This window comes from Antechinus flavipes, chromosome 3 (genome assembly GCF_016432865.1).
Source record: "Antechinus flavipes isolate AdamAnt ecotype Samford, QLD, Australia chromosome 3, AdamAnt_v2, whole genome shotgun sequence".
NCBI lineage: Eukaryota > Metazoa > Chordata > Mammalia > Dasyuromorphia > Dasyuridae > Antechinus > Antechinus flavipes.
In genome coordinates this window covers 555,344,554-555,366,029 of record NC_067400.1, presented here as the reverse complement: position 1 = coordinate 555,366,029, position 21,476 = coordinate 555,344,554, and the positions used below count along the sequence as shown (strand labels likewise).

General features: G+C 34.6%; 2 protein-coding genes across 2 annotated transcripts; both read right to left on the bottom strand.

The window, feature by feature from the left end:
* Positions 1-4,727: 4,727 nt before the first annotated feature.
* On the bottom strand, positions 4,728-5,663 carry LOC127555310 (olfactory receptor 52J3-like). The gene has a single exon (XM_051987538.1). It carries the CDS (start codon positions 5,661-5,663, stop codon positions 4,728-4,730), a length of 936 nt encoding a protein of 311 aa, XP_051843498.1.
* A 12,011-nt stretch (positions 5,664-17,674) lies between these two features.
* On the bottom strand, positions 17,675-18,610 carry LOC127555309 (olfactory receptor 52J3-like). The gene has a single exon (XM_051987537.1). It carries the CDS (start codon positions 18,608-18,610, stop codon positions 17,675-17,677), a length of 936 nt encoding a protein of 311 aa, XP_051843497.1.
* Positions 18,611-21,476: the final 2,866 nt, after the last annotated feature.

Here is a 21,476-nt window from a genome sequence, read left to right as displayed (position 1 = left end):
TAGTTTCCTCTCTTCATTTGAGTTTTCCTACATCCAATTGAGGGTAAAATAGTTTCTTCCCACTTATACCCAAATCCAATAGATGAACAGAATTAAAATATGATTCTACATCTGGACCTATAGATTTATTCTAGATCATGAGTCATGTATACTCACCTCTTTGGCTGTCATCCTTGTGAAGTGTAGGGTCCCCTTATCAAAATAATAATTTTAAATTCATAAAATATAATACATGGGATTGAAAAAAAAACTATTGAAACACAATTATCAAAATGTTGAAAGATATGCTCGAACAAAATTTAATGATTCCATACAATGAAGTTTTGTTCTAAAGTAAAATGTCTTTATTGTTTTTAAAACCATTATTTCAGTCTTCTCTTTTATCCTTCCTTACATAAAGACTTACATTCAAAATCGCTCAGTGTAAAAAAGCCTCAGTGAATTTTTTCAAGAAGGAAGCTGTAGTGACAAAAGAGCTATAGTTAGAATTAGAGAAACAAGGTTAGATTTCCAAGCCTCCTACATATCATTTATGTGATTTAAGGAAAGTTATTTTTCTGGACCTCATTTTCCTTACCTATATAAATAAGGAGTGGAATATATGATTGTTAGTATATTTTTAAAACTGTATTTCTAGGTTCTTCTGTCAGTATAATTGGTGACTATGGGATGTTACTTGTGATACAAGTAGGCTTACCCCACTACAACTTTAGTGAAAATCTAACTAATTAATATATTAATTATTGCTGTTGCCCTTATTGAAATTCTACCGTTATCTGTTTGCTACTCTGGAACCCAGATTCTTTTTTGGGGGGGAAAGGCAATTAGAATTAAGTGACTTGCCTGGGGTCACACAGCTAGGAAGTGTTAAGTGTCTGAGGCCATATTTGAACTCAGCTCCTCCTGACTTCAGGGCTGGTATTCTATCTACTTTACCTTCACACCTAGATGCCTCTTTCTTTTCACTTTTTTATTATCTCTTTGGAATACAGACCCAGTAGAGACACTGCAGGATCAAAGGGTGAGCTCTGTTATATTCAAAACTCTTCTTTTCAAGAGAAAAGATGCTTTAAAAGTCATTATAGTTGAAAGGTAAAAACCAAATTGTGACCTGCATATGAGTGAAGAAACTAAAAAATAGAATCTGGGAGAGGCAACTAGATGGCTCAATGGATAGAGCACCAAGCCTGGAGTCAGGAAGACCTGAGTTCAAAACTGTCCTCAGACCCTCAACATTTCCTAGCTGAGTGACCCTGGACAAGTCACTGAACCCCAATTGCCTCAGCAAAACAAAACAAAAAAAGTAAAAAGGACCTACATGTTAAAAAATATTTTTAGCAGCTCTTTTTGTAGTGGCAAGGAACTGGAAATTTAGTGGATGTCCATCAGTTGGAGAATGGCTGAATAATTTATGGTTTATAAATGTATTGAAATATTATTGTTCTATAAGAAATGACCAGCAGGATGATTTCAGAAAAAAACTGGAGAGACTTATATGAACTTGTGCAAGTGAAGTAAGTTTTAAAATCAAGATAATATTATAACAACAAGATTATATCATGATCAATTCTGATAAACAACAATGATGTGATTGAGGTCAGTTTTAATGGTCTTCTGATTGGTCTTTAATGCTCTACACCCAGAGAGAGAACTGTGTATACTGAGTGTGGATCACAACATAACATTTTCACCTTTTTTTGTTGTGGCTTACTTGAATTTTGTTTTCTTTTTAATTTTTTTTTTCTTTTTGATACAATTTTCCTTATTTAGCATGATAATCATTGAAATATAAATAAAAGGGGGCAGCTAGGTGGTACAGTAGATAGAGCACCAACCCTGAAGTCAGGAGGACCTGAGTTCAAATCTGGTCTCAGACACTTAACACTTCCTAGCTGTGTGATTCTGGACAAGTCACTTAACCCCAATTGCCTCAGCAACATATATATATATACACATATACATATATATGTATATATGTATATGTGTGTGTATTCATGTGTGTATATACATATATTTTTTTTCTTTTTTTTTTTAAATTTTTTATTTAATAATTACATTATATTGACACTCGTTTCTGTTCCGATTTTTTTCCCCCTCCCTCCCTCCACCCCCTCCCCTAGATGGCAAGCAGTCCTTTATATGTTGGATATGTTGCAGTATATCCTAGATACAATATATGTTTGCAGAACCGAACAGTTCTCTTGTTGCGTAGGGAGAATTGGATTCAGAAGGTATAAATAATCCGGGAAGAAAAACAAAAATGCAGATAGTTTACATTCGTTTCCCAGTGTTCTTTCTTTGGGTGTAGCTGCTTTTGTCCGTCATTTATCAATTGAAACTCAGGTCTCTTTGTCAAAGAAATCCACTTCCATCAAAATATGTCCTCATACAATATCGTTGTCGAAGTGTATAATGATCTCCTGGTTCTGCTCATTTCACTTAGCATCAGTTCATGTAAGTCTCGCCAGTCCTCTCTGTATTCATCCTGCTGGTCATTTCTTACAGAACAATAATATTCCATAACATTCATATACCACAATTTACCCAGCCATTCTCCAATTGATGGGCATCCATTCATTTTCCAGTTTCTAGCCACTACAAACAGGGCTACTACAAACATTTTGGCACATACAGGTCCCTTTCCCTTCTTTAGTATTTCTTTGGGATATAAGCCCAATAGAAACACTGCTGGATCAAAGGGTATGCACAATTTGATAATTTTTTGGGCATAATTCCAGATTGCTCTCCAGAATGGTTGGATTCGTTCACAACTCCACCAACAATGCCTTAGTGTCCCAGTTTTCCCGCATCCCCTCCAACATTCATCATTATTTTTTCCTGTCATCTTAGCCAATCTGACAGGTGTGTAGTGGTATCTCAGAGTTGTCTTAATTTGCATTTCTCTGATCAATAATGATTTGGAACACTCTTTCATATGAGTGGTAATAGTTTCAATCTCATCCTCTGAAAATTGTCTGTTCATATCCTTTGACCATTTATCAATTGGAGAATGGCTTGATTTCTTATAAATTTGAGTCAGTTCTCTATATATTTTGGAAATGAGGCCTTTATCAGAACCTTTAACTGAGAAAGAGAAGGTCAATGAATTGGGTTTGCAATTAAAAATGCTAGAAAAGGAACAAATTAAAAACCCCCAGTCAAACACTAAACTTGAAATTCTAAAAGTAAAAGGTGAGATCAATAAAATTGAAAGTAAAAAAACTATTGAATTGGTTAATAAAACTAAGAGTTGGTTCTATGAAAAAACCAACAAAATAGACAAACTCTTAGTAAATCTGATTAAAAAAAGGAAAGAGGAAAATCAAATTGTTAGTCTTAAAAATGAAAAGGGAGAACTCACCATTAACGAAGAGGAAATTAGAGCAATAATTAGGAGTTACTTTGCCCAACTTTACGCCAATAAATTCGACAACTTAAATGAAATAGAAGAATACCTCCAAAAATATAGCTTACCTAAACTAATTGTTAGTCTTAAAAATGAAAAGGGAGAACTCACTACATATATTTTTTAATAAAAGAATTGCACATGTTCAACATCAATTGGATTACTTGACATCTAGAGGAGGAGGGGAGTGGAAGGGAGGGAGAAAAAAAAATCAAAACACAAGGGTTTGCAAGAGTGAATATTGAAAACTATGCATATATTTTGAAAATAAAAAGCTTTAAAAATTACAAAATATAATTAAAATTATAAAAAGAAAGTTCCAGGGGATACCTATGACGATCTCCACAAATATCACATTTTATATCTTCTAAGAAAATAAACTCTCAATCAATAACTAGGATGACTGCAAACACTTCAGAGAACATCAAATTCAAAGTGACTACAATCTCAGAAATAATATGATTTGCTTCTGAATCCAATTCTTCCTGTGCAACAAGAAAACTGTTCTGTTCTGCACACATATATTGTATCTAGGATATACTGTGACATATTTAATATGTATAGACTGCTTGCCATCTGGGGGAAGAGGTGGAGGGAGGGAGGGGAAAAGTCAGAACAGAAGTGAGTGCAAGGGATAATGTTATAACAAATTATCCAGGCATGGGCTCTGTCAATAAAAAAATTATAATTATTAAAATAATAATAATAATATGGTTTGATATATATCTAAGCAGGAATTCTCTTCACAGAGTTTCCAAAAGTTCCAAACTCTAACTGAAGTCCTCTGGAATGGAAAACTCATTTATCTAATGAAATAATTCATTGCATTTTTTGATAGTCCTAATTCTTAGGAAGTGCAAGTTGGAATTTGTCTCTATGTTACAACTATACATTTTTTGTCACCTGGAACAATTCAGACTAATATGATTTCTGTTGACCAATCACTCTCTCACTCCCAATTCCTGCCAATCATAGTAACATATTTTGTACCTATCAAAGTACATGTCATGGTACTCTGGGAACAGTGTAATTATGATTTGTCAAACATTCTCTGTCTAGATAAATTCAATCATTTTACCCATGAAAAAATAAAATTAACATTTGAGTAATTCATGTTCAAAGAATTTCTCCAAAAAGGCCACAACAAAAAAAGCCTCTGTGATCTAAGGTTTTTAGTTATATGTAGGTCCTTTTTCTATTGGTAAGATGTTCACTGGTACCTTAAGCTGGTAAGAAACACCAATTCTTTCAAGGAACTGAATTATACTGGACACTCATTTGGCAATATCCAATTCTGTATGCATAAGGGAAATTATAAAGTTTATTTGCCAGTGAAGATCCGGAGTACACGCTCTCTGATTTGCTTGGTCCTCACACCATATATGACTGGGTTAAGTGCTGGTGGGATGACCACATAGAGGTTGGCAACAAGAATATGGATGTATTGAGGGATGTGGTGGCCAAATCGATGAGTGAGGAAGGAAAAGAGACAAGGTACATAAAAAACACATATAACTCCTACATGTGAACTGCAAGTACTAAGTGCCTTTAATCGAGCATCATGAGAAGGGAGATGAAAGACTGCACGTAGGATATAAAAATAGGAAATTCCAATCAGTATCAAACCCAAGACCAGGAAAGAGGCAACAAAGAGTCCATAGATGGCATTGATATGAATGTTGGCACAAGCAAGTTTGGCAATGCCCATGTGTTCACAGTAAGCATGAGCAATGATATGAGTCTGGCAGAAGGGCAGGCGGTAGGTCAGATAAATGATGGGCAACATGAGTACAACAGGGAATAGAATAATGAAAATCCCCAAATCTGTCAGTACATTGGCTGTCAGAATGGTTGTGTAGTGAAGTGGGGCACATATGGCCACATAACGATCAAAGGCCATGCCTAATAAGACACCAGATTCCATACCAGTGAAGGTGTGAATGAGAAACATCTGGGCCAAACAGGCTCCAAAGCTGATCTCATGGGCTTCAAACCAGAAAATTCCCAGCATCCGAGGCACAGAAGATGTGGACAAGACCAGGTCGATACTAGACAACATGGCCAGGAAATAGAACATGGGGTCATGGATCAACCTTTCAGCCCAAATCACCAATAAGATGGTGACATTACCCAGAAGAGCCACGATGTAGACAGAGCAGAAAGGCAGGGAGAGCCAGACATGGATGTGCTCCAGCCCTGGAATGCCCAGGAGGATAAAGGTGGCTGGGTGGAAGATACTTGCATTATGTTGTGACATCCTATCATAGGCTTGAAAGACCAGGAGACTCTTCCTCTCCTTGGAAGGAAACACATAAAGAGATGGTTGTATAAATGGTTAGCTCAGGAGTAACACATGGAGCTACTGAGGCCAAGTTAGTGGCTAATGATCTTGCTCTCAATCTGATTCACTTACCCTGATAACAGACTCATTCACTGAGTCATGCCTTTTTCTGGTTATAGATGCAGAATTATGATTTAGTCATAAATTCATTCTCAACAATGGACAAATATGGAGCATCTTTAACCTGACTGAATGCTTCATCTTATAAATAAATGAGTCCTAATGACTTCATCCTGAAAAATAATTGTGACTGACAATTATTCCCTCTAATTCTAATCATAAGGAAATCTTACTAGGCAGCTACCTTAGAAATATGTCATTGAGCAACATAGTTTGGTCTCTGCCTAATATGAGAAACTGTATCACAAAGCATCTTGGTCAACATCTGCAAAGTCAGTAGTCCTGTATTTGTGGGGTCAAATGACACCTATGTTTAAAGTATTCTATGTCATAGGAACAGCTAAGTGTCAGAGTGGATAGAGTGCTGGTTCTACAAGAAGGAAAAGCTGAATTCAAATTAAATGTTATATAATTAATACCTTTTATGATTCCCAATAAGTCCATATTATTGTAGTCAGACTTTATGTGATCAACCTATTAGTGTTTAATGTGGGCAAGACTATTAATTGCTTTTTACCTCAATTTCCTCTTCTGTAAGATGGAAATTGCTACACCTAAGTCTTGAGATTGTTGTGAGGATCAAATTAAGTAATAGTTGTAAATCATTTAGCATAATGTCTAGAACACAGTAGGTACTTAATAATACTTGTTTCCTTCTTTTCCGTAAAAGTAATTTAAATTCTTTCAGTTTAAGGGTCATCATTTATCAGATAGAGATACAAATAGATCTACAAATAGAGAGTAAATAGATCCTTAATTTGTAGTGAGACTTAGAGGATTGGTAGTAGAATTTCAATATCTTAGGAAAGTATTGTGGTAACATGAATAAACCTTAGTTTTTAACTCCTAAGACCAATATCAAGTGCCAATTCTCTCTAGATCTTAGGTGGGTGACTGTGGAAAATTTATTTAGCCATTTTTTAATCTTAGTTTCTTCATCTGTAAAATGGAGAGTCATATTGCATATAATCCCCTAACTCTGAAGGATAGTTGTGTGGAAAATGTTTCATTATCTTTAAATAATTATAAAAATATTGAGGCAGCTAGGTAGCACAGTGGATAGAACATCACCCCTGAAGTCAGCAGGACCTGAGTTCAAATATGGCTTCAGACACTTAATACTTCCCAGCTGTGTGATCCTAGGCAAGTCATTTAACCCCAATGGCCTCAGGGAAAAAATAAAAATAAAAATATTAGCTATTGTGATGATGGTTATCATTATCTTCTTCTTGTTGTTCAGATTGAAGACCTAGGATATAGAAAAGATAAATATAAAAAAGATCCAAAGCCAGAGTGAAGTAGTATAAAGGACACCTCAGGGTACTTCTGAATTAAATACAACTAAATTGAGTGTCTTCTGATTTCTGGAAAGTAAGCACTAAGCTTTCCTTGGTCTAAGAGAGACATACATTTTGTTTCATTTTTAAACAGAGTTTCAAAGGATGTGGTTATCAAACAGAGGGATAGATACTAAAATATGAGGAATTAAATACAGAGATGATTTGAGAAATCATTTTAACATCAAGGAAAAGAAAGAGTGATTTAAGTAAATTCATTGACCTAGTTAGGAACAGATTTTGGATATGAATCCAGATCGACTGTTCTAAGAAGTGTGTTCCTAATCCTCAAGGACTGGGCTAGGTTCTGAGATAGCAACAATCTGTAATTTTTCCCTTCTTCAGGTACAACCTAAAGTTTATATCCTCAACTGGGGCCACGGAATTTCCTCTTAATCTACAAGTTGGCATTGTGAGTCTAGAATTTTCAGACAAGTTTCCCAGTGAAGAAGGAGGCTAAGTTTAGATTTAGGAGGTTGGTTAACTGTCATCAAGTTCAATCCCCTTCATTTTTCAAAAATACTAAGAACATGGGGACCAATTTATTCCAAATCACAGAGATTTCGTTAGTGCTAAAATTCAAATCCAGATCATTTGACTAAGATCATCATTCTTTTCACTGGACGACATTGCTTAAAAACAGATAAGAAGAGATTGCTTCCCCAAAATCTTCTCAATGTCACCCTAACTCTATATTCATTCTAAACTAGAAAACCTGCACAGGGATTTAGGTATGGGACTGGAATTAGCTAAAGAAGTAGATGATATGTATAAGACTGCCTGCCATCCAGGGGAGGGGATGGAGGGAGAGAAGGGAAAAGTCAGAACAGAAGTGAGTGTAAGGGATAATGTAAAAAATTACCCAGGCATGGATTCTGTCAATAAAAAGTTATAATTAATTTTTTTAAAAAGTAGATGGTACCTTGCCCTTAGCACATATCTTTCAGATAGAAGAAATTAAAAAAAAAAAAACAGTATTTACTCATGTACACATACATTCAAATACCAGTGAACATAAAGACATGCTCAAATTTTCACTAGACATACATTGACCCCTACTCATATCCCAATATAGGCATGAATGTATATTCAGCTCTCATCAACCTACAGATACCTAGGTATAACTCACAGAGATGTACATAGATCTTAATTCAGAAACTCACAAACACAAACTGTTATGTAGACACAGATTCTGACACTCCCACACAGACACTATCAAACATCAATGTTCAAAGATGAAAACAGTTGTTCAGCTACTAACTCAAATATACAGTAGTAAAAACTATCTGTTCAGATTCTTACAGATACCCTAAGATACAAATGACCTCCTAAATATGGACACAGATTCACAAACACAGACACATAGGCAAATAAGTAAATCAAGGAAGACCTGAGTTTTATTTTACCTCAAACACTTATTAGTGAGATGAACCTGACCAAGAAAGAATTTAAAATCTATCCACCTCAGTTTACTCACCTATAAAATGCCATCTAACCCATCTATGGCTCTAACCTCATGATTGTTGTGAGGATCAAATGAAGTAATATATGTAAAGTTTTAGGCAAATCTTAAAGCAATATGTAAATTAATATTATTCTGTCAGTCAGAAAGTTTTTATTAAAAAAAAAAAAACAACTACATTCACCTTAGATGGGTAAGGGTCTTGGTCTCAGAATTCATAGAAAACTTCAGTGCAAATCTCACTTCAGATATTGTATTTAGAAGTGAGACCCTCTATATATCATTCAATCTTTGTCTCACTTTCTTTCTTTATAAAATGTGGGATAATAATAACATCCACTTCCAAGGATTGTCATAAGAATCCAATGAGATGAAATTTGCAATGTACTTTGCAAGTGCTATACAAATGCTAAACTAACCTCCTTTGTATGGCATTAAAAAAATAATCTGTTGAACTCAGAGGAAGGAGACAGAGAGATAGACAAGGGGACACACAGAGACTCAGAGGGAGACACAAAGAAAGAATTCAGAGCCTATTATTAATTCAGAATAAAATGAAAAAAACCTGAAAGAAGTAGTATGCCTTACCAATATGTCACTAAGAAGAAAAAACTCAATCAATCTGATGTTTCATCTTCCTGGAATCTAGAACCTAAAACCTGGAGGTGAAGACTGGAGGATATTAGCTACTTGGAATTCTAGTTTGGTTAGAAATCTGCTTTTTTGAAGCCTGTGACAGCCTCTCACAGCAGCCTGGTAGATTTGGGATGCTTTGTCTCCAGTGAATATTGTTCCTAATAATAATCCCTTTAACATCAATTTTGGCTCTTTTTCTCCTGTCTTCTATGAAAAAAATGATTGCTGTTAACCATGAGCTCTGCCCTTTGTAAGAACTTAGTTAATATGTTAGATCATCAGAAATTTCCACTTGAAAAGTTTTGTTTCCCAGGAGGTTACAGATCAGTTTTATCCCGGGATAAGAGAGTAGACCATCTAATCCTACTTAGAACAATAGACAATCTATACTTCTCAGAGTATTATTGCATTTTTTTGGGGGGGGGGAGTTTCAATCACGGTGCAAGAAGGAAATTGAATCATGGTTTAGAACTAAAAGGAAACTTATCGAAAATATAGTCTACTTACCAGAGAATTAGGAGTCCATACTGAGCCCTGGGAATCCTCATAGCCTAAAATGGTTATATACACCCAGGCCTCCTCAGGAAAGGAAAGGAGTATTTTACAGCAAGGCCTCAGCTTCTCCAGAGACCTAACTATGAAAAAGTACTTCTTTGTCTCCAAGGCTTTCATGCCCTCCTGGGATTACTCACAACTATGGCCTGGGAGCAGAGATCTAAGAAAAAGAAATGTTATTATGTGCATTTGAAATTTTCTTAGAGGAGAATGGCTGAATAAATTGTGAATAAATTCATAATATGAATATTATGTAATATTATTGTTCTGTAAGAAATGACCGGCAGGATGATTTCAGAAAAGCCTGGAGAGACTTAACATGAACTGATGCTGAGTGAAATGAGCAGGACCAGGAGATCATTATATTCTTCAACAATACAATATGATGATCAATTCTGATAGGTGTGGCCCTCTTCAACAATGAGATGAACCAAATCAGTTCCAATAGAGCAGCAGTAATGAACTGAACTAGCTACACCCAGCAAAAGAACTCTGGGAGATGACTATAAACCATTACATAGAATTCTCAATCCCTCTATTTTTGTCCGCCGGCATCTTTGATCTCCTTCATAGGTTAATTGTACAATATTTCAAAGTCTGATTCCTTTTATACAGCAAAATAACTGTTTAGACAAGTATACATATATTATATTTAATTTATACTTTAATATATTTCACATGTATTGGTCAACACACCATCTGGGGGAAGGGGTGGGAGGAAAGAAGGGAAAAGTTGGAACAAAAGGTTTTGCAATTGTCAACGCTGAAAAATTATCCATGCATATATCTTATAAATAAAAAGCTATAATTTAAAAAAGAAGAAGAAATTATTCTTAGAGAGGCAGCTGGGTGGCAGAGTGGTTAGAGCATCAGTCCTGAAGTCAAGAGGACCCAAGTTTAAATCTAACTTCAAACGCTTAACACTTCCCAGCTGTATGACCCTGGGCAAGTCATTTAACCCCAATTGCCTCAACAACAACAACAAAATATATATATTCTTAGAAAGAAACAAAAAGGATCAACTTGTAAACACACATATATGACAATATCCTACAGGGTACTTAGCAAACAGAGCTTTGCACTTAAAGAAGGAAATATGTAAATTCAAATCCTGCCTTAGACATTCACTACCTATGTGGGCCCAGGCAAATCACTTAACCTCTCAATCTCAAATCTTCTATAAAATGAGTTAATACTGAACATCCCTTATAGCATTGTTGTAAATATAATCAAATATTTTTAAAGTGCTTTCTAAACCTCAAAGTGACACCTAGGAGATGTAATGGATTAAAACAAGTGGATAAAGCCTAGAGTCAGATTTAAGTCCAAATATAGTCTTAAGGTACTAGATGAGTGCCTTTAGTGAAGTGATTTAATCTTTGCTTCATTTTCATCAGCTATAAAATATGGATAACTATTAATAGTACTTATCCTAATTCATGAAAATAAAATGAGATAATTTTTGTAAAATCTTTTGTATAACACTTGGACATAGAGATCATGGTTTCATCTCTCTTACCTTAATGTGAATTATTGTTATTCTCAGGATCTCCATGCCAAAAACCACCCCTGTCTTTTTATTTTTAGGAGATAATCTTTTCCAGAGCTATGGCCCAGAAAGCAAACTATTCCTAGAGTTTGGCATAGAAACTATCCTTTGTGCACACTCTTTGGATGAACTCTGGGTAGTAAAATCCCAGAACTCTATGTGTGTGAGTGTGTGTGTGTGTGTGTGTGTGTGTGTGTGTGTATCTAAATATATAATATGTCAAAAGCAGGTCTCCTCAAGTTTCTAGGCACATGTATCTACTTTCCCTCTTCCAATGGAATAAAGAAAGGTTTTTTTTTTTTTTTTTTTTTTTTTTTTTTACTTTTTATAAGCCCTGTGGTGTTCTCTTTTTTAAAATATAATGGTTCTCTGGGAGCAGGTTTCTTGGGGAGGTTTTCTGGAGGCAGCCTTAGTTTCCAGTTCAAAGTAATAATCATTTCAAACACAAGCCAGGAGTTAAAATCCAATCCTTTATTACGTCCTTCAAAGTCTTGAGCTTCAGCCCCTAGCTCCCTCCGAATGTCTCCAGCCAGCACAAAGATGGAATATGGAATGAATCTGTCTCCACCTCCAAGAGTGGACTTCTGTGTCTGGCCCTGAGAGCTTCTTGCTTCTATTTTGTACACTGAATACACACCAATCATTATATCACTGGGAAACCATTATTTGTTGTAGGATTAAATCAATTCTAAACTAGATTTAAACATTGTCTCCCTATTTCCAATTAGTATCTTGTTTCAAGTTCTGGCCCATAACATCTCCTTGTAGGATCAGATCAATCATACTGAACCATGCTAAATTAGATAATTATTGTCTCTATCAATTCTAATGACAACACTTTGTAAGGATTTCCAACAAGCCCTATTATCTTTTTTACTTTCTTTTATTTTTTATTTAATTTCTTAGAATTTACAATGGTTGTGACAAACTGTGATAAACCTCTTTTATATTTTTCAGAGCTAAGTGTGTTTGGGATAACCAGTATTTTCAGCATTATCAGTGATTACATAACCTCTGTGACTCTTTGCTAATTTATTTTTGGAGCTGATATTATTGTTATCAATAATAAACCACTAGTCATAAGTATTACTGTTACTATGCCTAGTGTAAACTATAATAATTTTTCATTACTTCCATTTTTTCTGGAATAAAATATAGAATCCTTTATTTATAAATTAAAGTCTTTAATAATCTTATACCAGACCACTTTATTTTGTCATTAATTTTTAAAGTAAATTGTATTTTATTTCTTACAGAAATCTGCCTTCTACTCCTTCTTACATACTTCCTGTTGAGAAAACAAGAAAAAACAAAATTCCTTTTAAAATATGTATAATAAATATGTACTATAAAATAAATTCCAATATAGACAGTTTACATTCTCAGCTAAAGAAATGGACAAAAAATTCCAATTCCCTCCTTTGTGCTTTTGAAAGGCTCTGCTCCAATGCATGTCATGTTCTCCCTATTAATCATCTCCATCCCTTAGAAGTTCCAAATTCCTAGATTCAGCTTAATTGTCACTGAAAAGTGAGGATTTTTTTCTGATGTTCCCAATGATTTGATCTCTTCCTCATTATATTTTTATTGATTTTTACAAATATTTATTTATTCACATACATTTCATTTTCTCTCCAGTACAAAGTAAGTCCCTTAAGGAAAGAGACTATTTTATTTTTACTCTTGTACAACCAACTACCAGTAGATCACCTTATTTTTAGTATGCACTCAATAAACATCTCTTTACTTGCATTGATTACATACACATATTCATACCCAACATATTGTCATACATATTCACATAGATACACCCACTGTATACTCAGTTCTCTTCTTGGCCGGAGAGTCAAGAGATAATACTTATCTCTCAGCTAGACCATGATATCACTTTGTAAATATGGGGTTTGAAGGGAGAGGGAAAGGGGTGGTGCTGGGGGGTGGTATGGATTAGATCAGGATTTCTTAGACTTTGTGTTGTTGTTTCAGAGAATCCTTTAGTATTTTGGAATGTAATGCTGCAGAAACTGAGGCGAGACAGAGTAAATTGGAAACAACAACTAGGGTTTTTAATATTTTAATAGTGGAGAATCTGGACTAGCCATAGACAGCCGGCTTGGCTAGGACTCTTGTCTCAAAGCATCCAGCAACCAGCAAGTAATTCCAGAGACTTTTATAGGGCTCCAGCTATCAGGGAAACAAAGGCAAGGGGGGACACAGAGAACTGGAACTGGACAAGTGGGAATTCCAGAAGGACCAAAACTTTTTAATTCTGACAGGTTGGGGATCAAGAAGATGATTGAGCAGGAAACAGGACGTCTGAAACCAGGAAATACCCAAATATTTAAAATAAGCCATCTGGAGTTTTATGATTCTTTGAAATGTGAAATGACTAGAAGCCCTTATGTCCCAGTGGGGCAAAGAAGAGGGATTGCCACCAAGGAAACTGAGGCAGAACAATTCATGGATCTGAATCCAATTCTCCTATGCAACAAGAAAACTGTTTGGTTCTGCACACATATATTGTATCTAGGATATACTGTAACCTATTTAACATGTAAAGGACTGCTTGCCATCTAGGGGAGAGGGTGGAGGGAGGGAGGGGAAAAATCAGAACAGAAGTGAGTGCAACGGATAATGCTATAAAAAATTACCTTGGCATGGGTTCTGTCAATAAAAAGTTATTTAAAAAATAAAAGAAAAGAAAAAAGAAAAAAAAGAACAATTCAGGGAAACTGAGGCAGGGAAATTGAGATATTATAATTCAGGGAAATGAGGTATTTCAGGGAAGATCCTTGAACCCCTTCTCTAAATAATTTTTTTTTCATATATTTTATAGTCATCAATGACTAAAATGTTCAGTTTAATTAGTAAAATTAGAGGGAATTTTTTTCCTATCTCTAAAGTTATTGATCTCCTACATTCTATCCAGGGAGACCTCAGGAATCTGTAGAATCTACTAAACTAAGAATTCTTGATCTAGAATCTATTCCTAGTCTCATTTTTACTATTCAGTGATTTTTATATATGTACATTTGCATTTGAACACACATATTACTTTTTACTCATGTACTTACAAACACATTTACAAATACTGTAGCAGTTAAAGTTGGAATTTGAGGATACCAAATATTTTACTCTCAGGTCTCTCATTGGCCTGTTCACCATCATTCTTTTGCCTCATTCTGTTGTTGTTCATGATGTCTCACAGGGATGTCATCTCAATTCCAGGGTTTCAATTTGAATGTTTAACAAATCACATAAGGTCTAAATGTTGACAAAAGAGAACTCAACTTTCTACCTTCACATAAATACATTCCCTCCCAAATAACTTGCAAATATTTTCATAAGGGATTTCTGGAGAAAAAACTTCCCTGTCTTTTTTGTCAAGTCCAGGACAGCAGTATTACTTAGGAATCACAGAAAGCAAAGAGAGCATCATTGTTACAGGTCCATAATTCCCTACCTTTAAAGCCAAAAAAGACTTCAAAGGTCATGGAATCCAATTGGCTCATTGTATAGATGAAAAAATCAAGTCCTACAGAGGTGAAATTACTTGTCCAAGATTATGAAGATGGTTAAGAGGCAGAAACAGAATTCGAACTTAAGTTCAATCTTTTCCCTACTGAATCATGTTGCTATTCAATGTTAAGAATAGGCAGGTTTCTTTTCACAGGCTCCATAACTACACTGAATCATGGATACATACAAATACTCATATATACACAATGTGTGCATACATAGGCACACACTTTCATATAAATACACACATGATCACCAATTCTCTCCAACAGTGATTCACTCTTCCCTTTGTTTTATTTTGTTTTCTTGATCTCCAGTTTTCTCATTTTGATGATTTCATACATTTTTAAAATTTAGATAAAATACTCAAAATGTGACCTATTTGCAAGACATCCATAGGAATTACAAAGGATGGGTAGGTGGTAATATATTTCCATCATGTAGGGTGCAGATAGAAGGGATAACCATATATAAGATGATCTCAGTTGAAATTTGAATGCATATTTCCTCAAATTGTCCACCTAGTATTGTGGGATAATCTTCCCTCTATGGCAATATAACTCAGCCTTTTAAAGTTCTTTTTTCCTAATGAAAATTTATGGAAAGGGGCACATATCTAATATAACAAAGTTGTAAAATATGTCTATAAAATAAGATGGACTTGCAGAAATTTTCTTTATTCCCACTTCTCATGAATCAAAGTTGTTCTATAAAACAAGGGATTATCTAACTAGAAATTAATTTTATCCCATATATTTAAAACTATATTGGGGTTTCAGAATCCTAAATTTAAAATATAAAAATCTAATGTAAATCCAGGCTTGACCTTGTTTGAGCTAAAGCAAGCTTTGTTTGTCTGTTTGTTTTAAATTTGCCTAAATTTTTCTATCATTTAAATGAGGGATTGGGGTAGTTTAGATTCCCTCTAAATTACCTTCCAATCCCATAATTTCTTTATTACATAGAGATTGAAGGTATCCTTGAAAAATATCTCCAATTGATCCTTTACTTAGCAGGTAAAACTAAAGTGATTGTCCAAGGCACATAGAAGTTTCAAGATTTAGTTAGAGTGAGAGTCAGTAAAAAGTGGAACTTGAACATGAGTTATCTTGACTACAATCTAATTCATATCCACTACACCATATTTTCTCATATGTTTAATATCCCAGATCTCCCTTAATTTTAACAAAGGACAATTGAGATGGGAATATCACACTTCTTCTTTTTTGGGGGGAGGGAGAGAGGTTATGTGGGGTGAGGCATGAGGGGCAGGTTATCCAGATAACTTTCTGCAAAAGTATGTTTCTGTCATCATCATCATCATCATCATCATCATTAATAGTCATGAATTAGCCTACCTAGTGAGTTTAAAATTCACCTTAAACACTTCATAACTGTGGAATTGTTTTGCCTTATTGTAAAATTTAGTTAGCTCTACGCACCTCACAGGATGTTTGGAGGAAAGAATTTTGTATTCTTTAAGTTCTATTGAAAGTGATTTATATTATATAATTCTAATTAAAGTAGATATTTTTATTTTATTCCTTATTCTAGCCAAAAGAGTTCTCAGATATCCTCATTTCATTTATATAGTGAAGGTTCTTTATCTCCTCAGGAGAAAAGTATTTCCAATACTATGACTTCATGATTTCAGCATTTCATTTTGTTTCACTTAATATAAATAAATCTACATAAATACTTATTTCTGGAGTATACTGTTTTAAGTACAGAATTTTGTTGGGTCAAGTCATTTTATCTATCGGTAACTTATTTCTTGCTTGTACGAAAATTTAATCCAGGTGGTACAATGATGTTGTTCAAGAAATGGGTGAATAAGAAAGGAGATACTGTGATCACTGGTGAGAATAAGGACACCTGAAAGAGACACATCATGCATTTCAAGTTACCTTACAAAGTCAAGAGAAGAAAAAAGAAGACACATCACATTTTGTGAACCACCTGTGATGAATATTTTAGAGGATATGGGAAAAAATTCCTCAGGATGAGCATGGAGGGGACATCTGCGATAAATTTTACATATATCACATTTTAAACCTAGACAGAGGTAGGGCATTACTATTAATAAATACTCAGGATGATTGGAAATACCTTTTGTAAAACATCAAATCCAAAATTCCTGGAATGTCAATGATTATGGGGCTTAATCTTTCAATGAGCAGAAATCCATCCACAGAGTTCTCAAAAATTCTGATTTCTTCTAAGGAAGGAAATTTTGTTTATCTGATGAAAAAATCTATTGCTTTTTTTAGTAGCTTTAATTCTTAGGAAGTTATTTCCATAAAAGCAAATCTGCCTCTATGTTACTTCCATCCTTTCTGTCTTCTAGGACCAACTCAGTCTGATAGGATCTCCATGAACCACTTTCTACTTCCCTGCTTCATCTTCAATCAAAGCACCTTATTCTGTCAAAGTATAAGACATGATATAAACAGAGCAGATATGATTTATCAAACATTTTCTGACCCTGACTCAGACTCTGGTTCTGAATTCTACCATTTTTTCCCTGCAAAAAAAGAAAAATCAAGATATGGATAAAAATATCTTGTTAATAAAAATTTCCCCAAGAAAGGTAAATCCAATATATATAGTCTCATGTTTTTGCTCCTAGTCAGGTGTTCCCTGGTACTTTAAATTGGTAATAAATACCAATTCTTTCAAGGAACTGGGCTACATGGAACACTCATTTGGCAGTATGCAATTCCCTATATTTTAGGAAAGTAATAAAAATCTATTTGCTAGTGAATGTCCGGAGCACTCGTTCTCTGATTTGCTTAGTTCTTACACCATAGATTACAGGGTTAAGTGATGGTGGGATGACCACATAAAGGTTGGCAACAAGAATATGGACATATCGAGGGATGTGGCGGCCAAATCTGTGAGTGAGAAAGGAGAAAAGGGAGGGTGTATAAAAGACACACATAACTCCTACATGCGAACTGCAAGTACTAAGTGCTTTCAGTCGAGCATCACGAGAAGGGAGGCGAAAGACTGCACGTAGAATATAGCAATAAGAAATTCCAATCAGGATCAAATCCAAGACCAGGAAAGAGGCAACAAAGAGTCCATAAATGGCATTGATACGAATGTTGGCACAAGCAAGTTTGGCAATGCCCATGTGTTCACAGTAAGCATGAGCAATGATATGAGTCTGGCAGAAGGGAAGACGGTAGGTCAAATAAATGATGGGCAGCATGAGTACAACAGGGCGTAAAACAATGGCCACTCCAATACCTGCCAGTACATTGGTTGTCAGAATGGTTGTGTAGTGAAGTGGGGCACATATGGCCACATAACGATCAAAGGCCATGGCCAATAGGACAGCAGATTCCATGCCAGTAAAGGTGTGAATGAGAAACATCTGGGCCAAACAGGCTCCAAAGCTGATCTCATGGGCTTCAAACCAGAAAATTCCCAGCATCCGAGGCACAGAAGATGTGGACAAGGCCAGATCGATACCAGACAAGATGGCCAGGAAATAGAACATGGGTTCACGGAGTGTTCTTTCAACCCAAATCACCAATAAGATGGTGACATTGCCCAGAAGAGCCACAATGTAGACAGAGCAGAAAGGCAGGGAAAGCCAGGCATGGATGTGCTCTAGCCCTGGAATGCCCAGGAGGATAAAGGTGGCTGGGTGGAAAATAGTTATGTTATATTGTGACATCCTACCACGGGCTGAAAGACCAGGAGAATCCCCCCCTCCTTGCAAAGAAATAAACAAAGAAAGAGTTGTATAAAGAGTTAGCTCAGGAAGTTAACACATGGAACTACTGAGGCAAAGTTAGTGAGTATGGTAATTTTATGATCATTAGACTTTTCTATCAAACTGATCCCTCTTACCTGGTAATAAATATACATCATGCACTGAATCATCCCTATCTATAAATTATCCCTATAAATGCAGAATTGTGATTTTAGCCAAGAGTTGATTTTCAATGATGGACAAAGAGGGAGCATTTTTAATCTTACTAAATGTTTCCCTTATGAATGGGTGAGTCCCTATTTAATTTCAAATTGAAAAAAACAAAACAAAACAAAATGCCCTGATCTGAGAAAGTATACTCATTATTAGAGTCATAAAAGTAACCTTCATAATTGAAAAATGTCTTTGAAATGTATGCCATTTCAATAAACTTGTGATTCTTCCCCCAAAGGTTCCTTCCCTTACTTTATTTGCTGTAGGGGTTATCTTGACATTGTTGAAAAAAATTCATCTTCCAAGTTAAAGAATTAAAATAATCTTCAAATAGCTCAGAATTGAACTACTTAGTTCATAATAGTAAGTTTGTTCCCAACACACATTGGGAAGATTAAGCATTACTAAGTCTCTTTATAATTTTTTTCTTATCCACTGATTGATAGAAAATCTGAGAAATCAAGTTGGGAATTTAAATGTATATCGATTTTGATTTAAAAATACAGTAATCATCAACTTTCATTAATCAATTTCACTAAAAAAGTAATAAATACGGTATATGCAACTCCTTTTATATTAAAATATATTAAGATACTCTTAAATTTTTGGAATTATCCTTTAAAATCAAAAGCTCATAAACAGAAGGTGTCCCTTCTTAAAAAATTATTTCCTTCGAACAAAGGCAAATGTGTGCTTGGTCATTGTTGAGATGTTGGCTTGTTTTGTTTTTTCCATCAGTGGGGAGAAGTTCCCAAAATAAAGAAATTGAAGCAGTGTGTCGTAATCTTCCATAACTGTGCTATTTTGAATCTTCCTTTAAATTGTTCTGTAATTCTATGTAAAACAAACCTATTAATATTTGATTAGAAAGACCCAATACTGAAGATTTCACTTATCATAGTCTATATATTATGTTGGCTTTCTTTACTGCAGAAAAGATTGTTTACTTACTATATGCACATGCAGCACTGAAATATCTCTTCCATTTCATAGTTATTATATCTTATAAAGTAATATTAATAGAATTTCTCATTGTATATACTTGCAATTTTACAAAAAGCAGCTTGCTGTTATATCTATGCATCTTTGGGACTTCGAAGAAAAGATGTTATTCTTTTTATGATATAAAAGAAACTTTTTAAAAATATAAATTGTAAATTCTGCAATTATGCATAAAATTTAGGGGTTTGTTTTTGGTTTTTAGCAATGAAGCAGCATGACTTGAGAATATAGTACAAAAAAATATACATATAGACATCATTAATCAATAGTGTATTGGTAGTCTCAATTTCATCCATGCCAAGCAATAGTATTTTATGAGGTCATATGGTGTCTTCTGTAGATGTATTCAATGCTATGTAAGCATCTAGACAGTAAAGTGGATTTGAGTGCATCAGGGAAACCTGAATTCAAATACAATTTTTAACTAAATATTTTTTTGACCCCGGTCAAGACACCTGCTTTTTGATTCAGTTTCTTCTTCTCTAAAATGGATTTTTTGCTTCCTCTTGGAGTTATTGTAAAGATCAAATTAGATAATAATTTGTAAAGCATTTAACTTCATGCCTAGATGATAATAGGTATTTATTAATGCCTGCTTCTTTACTTTCTGTGGCATTCTCAACCTAAAATTTATTATTTATAAAAGAAATATTATACTAGTGCCTCAAACATAGAATTCTTTTTTGGGAGGGGAGGGGGAAGGGAGGAATTTCACATCATGCTAGAGATTTTTTTTTTTAATTTATTTACTTTTTCCTTCAACTGCTTTCAAAACAATTTTTTTCACATTAGTTTTTAAGATTTTTGAGTTCTAAGTTATCTTCCTTATCTTCATCTACAATTAAGAAACCACCTTTAAAGCAAAACATTTCCATAACAGTCAAGTTGTGAAAGAAAACAGACATCTACCATAATGAAAATGAAATTCCTCAAGTCAAATTAAATTAAAAATAAAGAGAGTGATAGAGAGACACATAGAGAATGTTTTGATTTATATACAAATTTGATCAGTTTTTTTTTTCTGATTATGAATAGGTTTTCATCATAAGTCCTTCAGAGTAGATGTAAATGATTGTACTACTGAGAATAACAGTCATTAACAGCTGGTCATCCCAGAACATTGTAATTACTTTGTATACAGCATATTTCACTTTGTTCATGGAGGATTTTCTAGGTTTATTTGTTTGTTTTTTCCCTGAGAACATCCTGCTCATCATTTTCCAGAGAACAGTAATATTCTATCAGAAAAACTTGCTTTGAATTTTTTTTTTTACAATTACTATTGCTAAGTGTACTTACCCCCTTTTATTCTCATTCTCCTTTCACCCTGTCCCTCCTCAAACTGTTTTGCTACTGACCATTCCCTCCTCCAATATGCCCTTTCTTTTATCATCCTACCCTCCCTTTCCATATCCCATTCCTCTCCTATTTTCCTGCAGAATAAGACAGATGTTTATACCCATATTGATTATGTATGTTATTTCTTATTTGAGCCAATTCTGATGAGAATAAGATTCACTCACCCTCTATTCTCTCTCTTCTCTTTTAATGTAAAAGCTTTTTCTTGTCACTTTTTTTATGGCAGTTAATTTGCACCATTCCCCTTTTCCCT

Excerpts from the sequence above, each read along its gene's own strand:
- LOC127555309 (XM_051987537.1), bottom strand. The coding sequence starts at position 18,610 with ATGTCACAATATAACATAACTATTTTCCACCCAGCCACCTTTATCCTC.
- LOC127555310 (XM_051987538.1), bottom strand. The coding sequence starts at position 5,663 with ATGTCACAACATAATGCAAGTATCTTCCACCCAGCCACCTTTATCCTC.